Genomic DNA, 11,889 nt, shown 5'->3' on the forward strand with positions numbered 1-11,889 from the left:
GGCATTTTTTTTTAAAAAAATGACGGGGGGGGGGGGGGGGGGTAAGGTGTGGCATAAGGTGAAACGTACTATGCGAGTGATCTGCTCCACATGGATCCTGTTTAACATCCTAGCTAGGCCCCTGCCTATTTTACACCCGGTTTTCCTCTACGGACACTTTTTCTTCCATTCCGGGGACTTTCCTTGCCGCAATGTCGCGGGCAAAACGGAACTCTGAGATGGTGAACTAGCTCGACGAGTTCCGCTGCACTGACAAAGATGGCAGTTCTGTGGCGGCCTCGGAAGAAAACCAGCCGTTTTACCCTATTCAAACTAATTAATCACATTAAACAAGATTCTGTGGAGGTGACACACCGTGGAGAAGAGGCATTATGCAAAGCCCTAAAAGACTATGTAGATACCCCAACAAAGGGCAAGGTTAATCACCTTAAGCTTTTATCCCGTATTGTTTCTGATATCCACACTGTCATTGACAATTATAAGCTTTTCTACCAGCAGAAAGTGTTTTAGCATGGCGAAGGTTGTAGCAAACTCTTGGCTTTTTTGGCTAATCAGGAAGGTAGATCGCTTGTTTCCCTCACTTCCTCCTCGTGTTCCCTGATATCTGACCCATAGTCCTGTCCTAGTTCTTTGATTTCTTTTCTGATCTTTATGCTTCCAAATCGCCCGTTTCTTCCTCTGATACTGCTCTTTATCTTGATCACTTTGATTTGCCCACACTCTCAATTGACCAGGTTCAGATGCTGGAGGTACCTCCTGCGGTTTTGGAGATAGAAACGACTATTACCTTATTTGCCCATGCTAAGGCTCCCATGACGGGTGGATTGCCTATAGAATTTTATGCTACCTATGCTGAGCTTCTTGGCCTTTCCATGCGAGAGGCTCTAATTATTCTAATTCCTATACCCAATAAAAATCCTCATGTCCCGGAGCCTTATATGCCCATTTCTTTATTATGTTAAAATCCTTGCTAAGGTGCTCTCTTATTTGTCTGGCCCGGGTCATTTCGAGCCTTATACACTCTGATCAGACGTGTTTTATGCCTGTGAAGAATACGACCTGATAACACTAGATGGCTCTTTTTTAACTTACAAGCTTCCCATGACCGTTTAGGTGACAGAGTTGTTGTTCGTTTAGATGCAGCTAAAGCTTTCGACTCTGTTGAGTGGCAATTTCTTTGGCTTGTTCTGGCCCGATTTGGTTTCGGTCCTAATTTCATTAAGTGGCTCCAATTACTTTATGTTCACCTTGTAGCCCACCTGACAGTTAATTATCACATCTCTGCTCCCTTTTCCCTCTCCTGAGGGACAAGGCATGGTTGTTCCCTCTCACCTTTGCTATTCGTGCTAGCTGTGGAACCCCTAGCTGTGCGGATCGGAGCGCACTCTGCCATCACGGGTCTGTCGGTTGGAGACTTTGAGGAAAAGATAAGTTTATACGCGGATGATATCCTGTTGTATTTCGCAGACCCAAGGCCTTCCCTTGCCTTGGCCCTTGAGGTGATCACTGAATATGGTCAGCATTCAGGATTGTCCGTTAACTGGTCCAAATCCCAAATTCTATGCCTTGACTGCTTTCCCCCTACTTTAGAACAAGCTATGCTTCCTTTAGCAAGGACTGATGTACTCACTTACCTGGGCATACAGATATCTAGACCCCTCTCTGATTTTGCTAAATTACATTTTGAACCTCCTATCCAATTAGTAAAAACAAAAACTCAAATCTGGTCACGGTTGCCCCTTGGTGTGATGGGTAGATTGAATTTTGTTGAAATGGTGCTTCTTCCCAAGATCCTTTTATGTGCTATGATTTTCCCCTGTTTATACCACTAAAGTTCAGTAAAATTCTCAACGCCATTTTCAAACCTTTTATTTTGGGGTAAAGGGAGACACAAGCTTAATTGGGAGACGGTGTGCTGTCCCTTGAATAGCGGAGGACTGGTATTCCCTGATTTTCATTTATACTAACTTGCTTCGCAATTGTCTCACCTGTACCATTGGGCCACGTCTGAGTCACTTATGATTTGCCATCTCTTACCTATACCTGCTTGAAATAGTCTATTGGAGCCCCTATAGTTGGAATGTAGGGTTTCTTGCCAAAACCTATCCTTGACCACCTCTTATCGCAGAGTCTCAGACTTTGGTATGTAGCGTTTAGTCGTATGAAGCTCCCCCGATTTGGCAGTCACACGCTCTGCTCCCTGCATTTAACACACAAAAAAAAGTTCACAGCAGAAGCTCAAAAATTGATCTCTGATCCCTCTGCTAACTCCTGCTGTATTTTTACATAAGAGGCTAGGAAAAAGTGAGTCACTGTTGTGAAGCAGAGAAAGATGAGGTGAGCTGCTGAGAGAATCACTTGAAGGACTTCAGTGCTTTTGCTGTTAATTTTGAGGATGTATTGCTCCACAGTGCCTTCAGCTACAGAGGTCAGTGAGTTTTTTGAATACTCATTTACTGCGTCTTAAGAATATGGAGATACTGGAATGCCCATAATTTGGGCACAGGATTCAGCTTCCATCCTACATCAGATTATTCCCCTTCTGGTATTTCTTTGGTGCCAGTTGTAGAAGGACTATTAACAATTGAATCTATACATTGCATTCATAATAGTGGTCCATCTTGCTGCAAATTGTACTTCATCAGTTATTCCTTCGTGCTACAAGTCACAGCCAGTCCAGTGGTGGTCTATGATGCACACAGCCTGGTGGTCATCCCTGCCAGCCAGTGTCTCATGAACTGGCTGAAATTTGCTAAGTGTATGTGCAGCTTTAAGCAAATTACCCTCCTGGTGCTCCGGTAAAACACAACATGGAGCCAGTTGAGATGCCAGCCTTCCTTCTTCCTATGTTAGGAGTCAGAGTCCGTTTAAACTGACAGTTCACACAACCAACATTTCAAAATGCTGATACTTCTATAGCTGTACTGGCACTGGGATGCCCTGTGAGCTTCTAGCGAGGTTCTTAAAAAAACAGTATAGCTTTTGAGGTTTTCTAATTAAATTCTACCAAACTTAGGATTAGGGGTTTTTTCCATGTGTCATAATGCATGTGCACAAAAGCAGGTACATTTTTTGGAGTTTCCATCACTGACGCAGAAATTATGATCTGCATAGATTTTAAATCACCAATCACGATTTTATCCTACCCTAAGGTAAGTTTAAAGGCATTTCCATAATTTAAGTGATCTTTTAACTTTGTTTACAAGAGATTCCTGAATTTCATCTTAAAATACCTTCAGTACGTGTAGAAGTGACATCACGATTGTTCAAATGTAAATTGTGTTTTATTGGATATTTTATGTTTCCTTCAAACATATTTGACAGCCTAATCATGAGAATAAGAATTCTAGTCATCTGTGAGTAACCCATTCAGCTTGTTTCACTTTCAAAGCACTCTCTGCTTCAAGCCATCTTTTATCAAAAATGAATTGCAAAAGCAAAACGACTGCCATGGGTTCATAATCGATTAGTTGTAGATTATTTTCTCAATTAATTGATTAGTTGTATTAAAAAAAATCTCTTTCTCTCTCTTCCAACCCCCAACTAATCGGTAATGAGAACAGTTCACAACTATTCTCATCAATTATTATCGATTTAATCAATTGGTTGTTGCAGCCCTAGTTCTGTGCCTAATTGCTGCTTCCGGGTCATCCCTGCAGATACCTTTTTAAGCTTTTGTAGTAAAGGTTTGTTGTCTTTGCTAACTATTCCGTCAGAACCCATTGTTTTCACATTCTTTAACCCTTTCGCTGCCAAGGACGTATGGCATACGGACCTACAGTTATGTTTATGTTCACAGATTAGCTTCTGAAAATGCCTCATCAAGCTCCGCTGTTTCAGGTCTGATCCCCGGCACATCAACCTCTAGCGCATTCCACTCCATCCAGAGCCGGCTGGTATCCAGCATTCCCCCTGGAGTGCAGAACCAGCAGTCTAGCACATTGTCAGGTAAAACTGGTTTGACTCGTAATTCATCTGTGACATATCAGGCAGCTAATATCATTAAGGAGATTTTAACAGTGTTAGGTAACGATTCACAATTAAATAAATTAACCGTTTATCACTAGAAAACAAAATTAGCATCCAAATTAGCCGCTTTGTCCTTATTCTTGCGTCATCCTGACGTTAAGGTTTTTTATTGCCTTATTGAAGTCATCAACAGAAAAAGATGCACATTCATCCATAAAAGCTGTCTTTATAGTGCAGATGACAGAGCTCTTCTGATCTGCATATTTTGAGTACTTCATCTTCTGAACAAATGCTATAGTATACTTAAGCTAGCCATACACTGTAAGATCTTTTTTGATAAGCCCCAGGGGCTAAACGATAAAAGTCACTCAATTCCCCCATAGCACTCTGCCAGCAGCTGTCAGAATACTCAATAATTGGCTGCAGTCACTGTTCCGCTGACCATTTACACCTGGCTTCTTTGACAAAAGTTAACTGAAAATTCGAAGTTTGTTAAGCCATGTGGTGCCAGCAGGGCAACCCACAGGTTGTATTTCTGCCAATTTAGCAGGAAACAGACAAAATTTGATCACTGTATGGCCACCTTTAATCTGTCAGTTATATTGTGAAAATATCTGGGATTGCATCCATATTACTTGTCTGAAAGTTTTGTATTTTGAAAGGGGGTGTATAGTTTTTTTGTTTTTTTTTTTACATAATCGTGTAAGGTCAGCTTGATGTAAATGATCTTACATCTTGTATGTTAATGTTTTATTAACCTTGTTTCTATGTCTAATGTGTAATTATTTATGTACATGTAGGAGCAGCCACATTTGCTTATTACATATGCAGACTCTGCTTCCTGCTTTACAATGTCCGCAGTTTCAGTGAAAACAATATGAAATATGTCTATAGCACAAACTTTTTTTTTTTCTGGTAGTAAGAAAGGGTTAGAAATGCATCTGGGTTTTATTCCTCTCTGTCCTAGTGATTTTTGTCTTTGAGGCAGAAAGGGATTGAAAATCCAAAATATTACGCCAGTCACCTGAGCAAGAGGTGACGGGAAATGTTTCGGTGGAGGCAACTGTTACCAATTGTCTAGGTGGAATTTCCCTTTAGTGTGGGGACCTACCCTTACCGTCTGCTGTATTTCCGGTCTCATTTTAAGCAAAAGTAAAAACATGTTTTTACTTAATACTTCAAACCAGTTAAGATACATTTTAAGTTCAACATTGCAATCATAACTCCAAATATTCATACACTGAACATAAAATACACTGTTGCTTTAATGAATATGAAATGCATTTAAAATATTTCTCATTCTTGTGAGCAAGACTCTTCCCGTATGTTTATATGCTCTTGAACCAGCATTGTATTTTTAGAAAATACTGTACACTCCTCCCTGGTAGATCATTTGTGAAAGGGATTAAATGCACCCGATTGTTTTGTGTGAATTGTCAATGAGCCATTTTCCAGCTGTGAATTTGTTTTCTCAATGTCTAGAAACTTAAAAAAGCCACAAAGCACAAATACAGTAAACCATGCAAATGCTTAAAGTGTATGTAAACTTTATGCATTTTTTAAATATATATGTGTGAATGGGCTCCGTAAATGTTTGGAGAAGCACTTTTAGAATCCTGCAGTTTTAAGTATTTGCTTCAAATTATTCTCAAGCGTTTCAGTTCTGATTTTTAGCATCCATTAACACTTTTGCTGGGCACACACATTACTGTATTTAAGGAGAATTATGGGGCGCACCTTTTTTTTCTTTTTGCATTTTTAGCTTCCTGATGATACAGTACATTATAAAATGTACGCCTGTAATCAAAAATGCACCATAAGCTTACAATTCAATGTAATATACTGTGGGTGGGGCTAAGCTCCATGCTGAGAAGTAATCCAGACAATATTGTCAGGATCCTCCTCTCCCTTTGAGTGACAGCAGCTTATAGGAGCTGCTGTGCGTTCTTGAGAATCTGTGCAGGCGCAGCAGCTCAGAGCACATCCAATCCAAGTTTATTCATGTCAGGTCACAGGTCTACTTGTACATCCATCCCACAGTTTGTCTTTCGTTCCTCTCTACACTGCTGTCTCCAGACAATACACATACCACATCGGCACAGCTCCGTCCTCGCCCCCCCTCTCTGCTGTCTTGAGACATTCACAGGGAGAAGAAGAGATAGTCAGCAGAGTGGAGGGGAGAGGGGCGTGGATGGAGCTGAACTGACGGTCTTGGCGACGATGTGGTATGTGTGGAGGGGGGGATGAAGGACAAATTGCAGGATGGATGTGCAAGTGTTTGTAGACCTGTGACCTATCATGAATAAACTTCTCATGAGCCAGCAGCAGCTCCTACAAGTTGCTGTCACTCAATGGGAGAGGAGGATCCCGACAATATTGTCTGGATCGCTTCTCACCATATATCTGAATTGTAAGCTTATGGTGCATTTTTGTTTACAGTAGTACATTGCACAATGTACTACCGTATCATTGGGAAACTAAACATGCAAAAAAAAGGTGTTCCCCATAGTTCTCTTTTAAGCCCCCGATACAGCCAGTAGTGGATCCATGGTACAGCAGCAAAAGTTACAAGTGTCCAAGTTATAATAAAAAGAAACAAATCAACAAACTCTGTCTTTCACAGTCTGATCTGCTGTGGTTTACTTTCTATGTGTGGACCTACACAAAGTATGAAATGCAGTTAATCTGGGCGCTATACTGTAGTTTTCTCTTGCTTGTTTGCAATTTCCATAGACATCTGTGGGTGTGACTGCTCCAGTATTAGGCTTCACAGGAAAATATGTAAACCATTTAAGGTGAATGGTTCATCACAGGTTCCACTGCGAAATTCCTGGATGCTATTTCGGCTCATTGCACTCCGGCATATCTGTCAGAAAAGTAAATGAATCGCTGCACTCTGGGCTGCAGCAAACCTTCCTAGTTATTGAAAAGGATCAGGTGACCCTTGTTACTATTCAATAAATAGGAGAAGTTGCTGTAGTCCAGAGTGCAGTAATGCATTTCCTTTTCTGATAGTAAACCATGCATAAAGATCAACTGGTGCACAGCAGCGAGGAGCGAGTTTTGAAAGTTTTTGATTTAGCAGGGGACATCTTGGAGGTAAACATAATTTACAATATTACTCTTAACTTCCCGAGGTACTCTTGTTTGATTACAGGAACAAACTCTGGAGCATCGGCCAGCAGTCTCCTTCAAGGATTAAGTTTCAGCCTACAAGATATAGGAACTAAATCTAATACTCTTCCTAGTACCCCTATCGGCACTGGACTCACTGCTCAGGTACATATACCAGGCAAAACACAGAACAGAGGTATTTGTCAGTCCTGTACGAATGTGCCTGTAAATGAATTCAGGTATATTCATTAAAGCAGCATTTTCATTAGACCCATTGTAAATATACTCATTATATTTTTCTATGTGCCTATGATACATTTTTGCTTGGTCAAATGGACCACAGGCTAAATACGATAAGAAGGTCCTGTTTATGGGGCTCACTGCACCCTGTTGGGTGCGTACCTGGTGTATATGAGAGTCTGTTCACAAGGACTAAAACTTTCTTTTAATAATTGCCACCCAATCCAGTCAACTTTGCTGAGTAAGCAGAGCAAAGCATTAGTGGAAGTTTAAAATAAAAAGAAAGAAAGAAAATTTGCTGCATTATTTTAATGTTGTTAAATATAAATTGTTTATCGTTTTTGTATCCCTTGCTGTTTATATGTTTAGTAATAAAAGAAAATTATTATAGTCCGTTTTATTTTCCTTCCCAGACAATGGCAGTTAAAGCCCCTGCTCCGCTCCAAACCTTGGGAACGATAACCACAGCAACTGGGACAATCCTTCGAACCATCCCTGTGGTGACTGCTTCTTCATCTCTTGTGGCATCCTCTGGTGGCAAACCTACTGCTATTCATCAGCTACTCACAAACGGTGGCCTGGCAAAACTGGCTAGTAGTATCCCTGGCTTGGCACAGTTAACCAGCCCAACTACAGGTATTTCAGCTAATAATGCCTTGTTTAGTTGTCGTTATTAACCCTCTGCACACTCATACATGCAATTAAAGTTTGGCACTGACTAATACACAAGTACGGATGTCGGTGAATGCAACAAGTTTATGCACATGTCAGAAACATTTACGAATTTGTTGCAAGGTCTACCTTATGCACAGGACTCAAGGATGCTGCGGGGCCTAGCTTCGCTGGTTGCTAGAATGCTGGTGGCCTCGGGCCAGCGTCATCCTAGCAACCAATGACATAGTGCATCAGAGGCTGATTGGTTGCTAGTACACCGGTGACCTCGAGGTACATTGGTCTTATTTACCGCCAGTTTCTTTCCCTCCGAACCAGCAGTATTGCTTTATGAATTTCTCACAGCCATTACAACTTACTGTAAAAGTGTTACTATTGCAAACTACCTGAATTTGTTGCACGTCTGGGTAATAGCATTAGAACTGTCACACTGCTTTTCTGAATTTGGCACAGGACAATCTTAGATAGCACTAATGCTACAAACGTGAAACAAATGCTAATTGAATGGCCACCATTGACCGTTAACCCTCACACACTCCCCACAGAAACAAACTTATTTAAGAACAAGGATGCTTGGTTTGCACTTATTGTGCTGTTTAGGCCAGCTACAGGTAACGCAGCTGATAATGGCTTCTACATCTGCCATTATCTTCAGCATATTTAACCTGTCTCTTCTTCTGCATAGGCTTGAAGGCACCTACCACCATAACAGTAACTCTACGTGGTCAGCCCAGCCGTGTCACCACACTGAGTCAGGCCAGTATAGGTGCAGGGGCACATGCCAGACAAGATGATGCCTCTCAACAGGTATGAAATCCCAATCATGTCTGAGATCTTTCTTTATACCACTTATGAGATGTTCTGCTATGGGAAAATTAAAACAATGTGTGCGAATGAACCTTACCTGATTTAGCTTCTTTACTATTTGAGGATTATAGGAACATTTTTACAATACTGTCCTCCCTTTCAGAATCTGTACTCTGATACTGGAAAGTACTGAAAATTCCTAAGTGTAAAACAAGATATGTTTTTGTATTGTCTTTATACAAAGCACACGTAGCACCCAACTGCACGTCTCAGAATCTTTAGTTTAGGTTAGTTTAGCGGGATTTAATTAAATACTTTTGCAGGATAAGGATGCTTGTGTACAAGTTGCTCAAATGAGCGCCCCAAAATTGTGATTAGATGTTTGCCCATTGCTATACTTCCCTTTAAAAAATTTCTGTACTGGTATGCACGATCATGCTCCTGGGCGGTTGGAGGGTTATATTTGTTGATCAGGTGTTATGTGTGGTTTTCTTATTATTAATCAAAGCTCTTTCATGCCTCTGTACCTGTCTGCCAATTAATGAAATTGTACTGACCAACATACGTTTCATCCATATACGTCAATTTCCACACTTCAGGTGTGTTGCTTAACAAGTCATTCTGTAGCTTATACTTGTGAGGTAATATAAGGGAAAGAAAATTCTTATGAGCATGTTCTGCTGTACATGTCCAGATGTACATTTTACTGGGAAGACATGTATGCTATGCATGAACTGGTCTTTGATCTTGTGTCTCTGCTGTGATCTTCAGGCATTAGGCTCCTCCTCTTCCACCATGGTCTCTGCTAGTAAACTCCTCCCCCCTACTGTGGCAGAACAGTGCAAGGTAGCGACAGCCAGCGACAGGACTCCGGGAGAAAAGTCCTTATCCATAGTGCGTGCGGTAACCCCTCCAGCAGGTGAGAAGCCTGGTTTTACACCAGCTATAATCGATTTGAGGTGATCTGAGAAAGATAGTAAGGCCAGGATTGACAGTAGTTACTAGGTCTGAAACCCTGCCACATAAATCTCAGCATGGAGTCAAGTGGGATCTTCTAGATTTGTTTGTTGCCTAATCAGACAGCATATTTTTTATTTTACGCTGTATTTACAACCATGTGAAAAAGTAAGTACACCCCCATGGAAATATTTTACTTTTTCGACATATTTGAACAAGCAAATATTAGATCTTCTTTCAACCTGTACCTTCAGAGGAAGGTGAATCCATGAAAATTAGAATAAGGTCTTCCATATTGGGTGTCGATGATTAGAACCTCATTATGGGGTTTGCAGGTGGAATTTGTCTTATTTAAAACTCATATATCTTCGGTCTGGTGGTTGCTTTGATATTCACCTGCACGGTGTCCTCATGACAAGATCAAAAGAGCTCTCTAAGGCCTTCAGAAAGAAGTTAGTGAATCCTTAGGAGCCTGGCAAGGGATTTAGGAAGATCACCAAATCTTTTGAAATCAATAATTTCACTGTAAGGAAAATAATCTACAAGTGGTGTAGATTTTAAGCAACTGCTAATTTGTTCAGGACTGGCCAGCCCAGTAATTCAGCCCAAGAGCTGACCATCTTATGCTACAAGTAGTCTCCAAAAACCCAAAAATTATACTGCTGGATTCTCATGCAGCCCTTGCAACAGTTGGTGTCACAATAATACATGCAACTACAATCAGAAGGATCGCAAAATTTAAATTGTGTGTGAGGTGTGCCATCAAAAAGCCTTTCCTGTGCAAGAAGATCAATAAAATAAGACTACATTTTGCCATTCAACATATAGGCAAAGACCAGGCTGACAAATCAAAGAAAAAAATCTTGCTTTGCCACAGTAACAGACCTGTTTGGTGCAAACTGAAGACAGCATTTCAGGAAAAGGATCTTAAACCAACTGTGAAGCATGGTGTTGGAAATGTTATAGTCTAGGGTTGCTTTGCAGCTTCAGGACCTGAGCAGCTTGCAGTCATCAAGTCAACCATGAGTTCTGCATTGCATCAATATGTGCTGGAGAATGTAAAGCCAACTATTCAAAAGTTGAAGGTTTGAAAATTGATCTTTTAGCATAATAATGAGCCAAAGCACACACAAATCCACCAAAGAATAGCTTAGAAGTAATAAAGTGAGGGTTATGGACTGGCCTATTTAAATCACTGCTTTTAGACCTATTGGAATGTTGTGGGGATTTGAAATGGACAGTCCATGCAAGGAAACCCACAAACATCTTGTGACTGAAAGAAATGTTTTAAGGTAGAGAGTGGTGGGCAATTATTCAAAACACCATCAGGAAGTAATTTCTATTGAAGGAGGCAATACCAGCTTCTAAGGCCAAGGTTGTACTTTTTCCACAGTACATCACTACATATATTGCTATTTTTGGTCAATACATGAGTGAAAATTTGAATTTTCCTTGTGTTTTTCTTTAGGTAGATCACCTTTATCTGTAAGCACTGTTTAAATAAAGATCAAATATTTGCCTGTTTAAAAAGTTAAGTTTACATGGGGGTGTATTTACTTTTTTTTACATGATTATACATGCTATGTGACATTTTTATGAGAAACAGATTTTCTCCATTTTTCTTTTAATCTGCGCATAGTGTGTAGGTTTTCAACAGTGTTTGTTTCTAAGTTTACCATCACAGTATCCAGTGAAATCAGGTCATTTCTGATACAAACAATGTCCTGCCTGTCTGTTCATTAGGAAATAGCGACGTCACTTTAACACAAGGGGTCCTGCTTACTAAGACTATGATCTCTTACTGTGGAAGTAGTGTCTTGTGAATTGGGAGAACATTTTCAGAAACTTTCACCTATATCGGGTAGGCAACCTTGGCTCTCAAGCTGTGCTGAAACTACAAATCCCGTCATGCCTGTGACTTGCAATGCCTTAACCCTTTCGCTGCCAAGGACGTATGGCATACGGACCTACAAAAGTGCTTCCAGCTGGCCAACTCCGTATGCCATACAGACCTGGCATTTACAGTTCTACTATAAGCTTATAGTAGAACTGTTCAGCAGACTGTCCCCTTTAAATTAATAGCTGTCATCAGCGGCTCACAAGCCGCTGATGACTGCTATTATCAAAAAT

The 11,889-nt window shown here is 40.7% G+C and overlaps 1 protein-coding gene across 1 annotated transcript in view; it reads left to right on the plus strand.

The window, feature by feature from the left end:
- The window catches only part of KANSL3 (KAT8 regulatory NSL complex subunit 3), a 63,327-nt gene that overhangs the window by 47,931 nt on the left and 3,507 nt on the right, over positions 1-11,889 (plus strand). Inside the window, exons 18-22 of the mRNA XM_018574148.1 lie at positions 3,800-3,948; positions 7,127-7,248; positions 7,737-7,959; positions 8,681-8,802; positions 9,574-9,721. Coding sequence (XP_018429650.1) covers positions 3,800-3,948; positions 7,127-7,248; positions 7,737-7,959; positions 8,681-8,802; positions 9,574-9,721 — 764 coding nt within the window. The remainder of the gene's footprint in view (positions 1-3,799; positions 3,949-7,126; positions 7,249-7,736; positions 7,960-8,680; positions 8,803-9,573; positions 9,722-11,889) is intronic.

The sequence above is a fragment of the Nanorana parkeri genome, unplaced genomic scaffold, assembly GCF_000935625.1.
Source record: "Nanorana parkeri isolate BGI_ZX_2015 unplaced genomic scaffold, ASM93562v1 scaffold2769, whole genome shotgun sequence".
NCBI lineage: Eukaryota > Metazoa > Chordata > Amphibia > Anura > Dicroglossidae > Nanorana > Nanorana parkeri.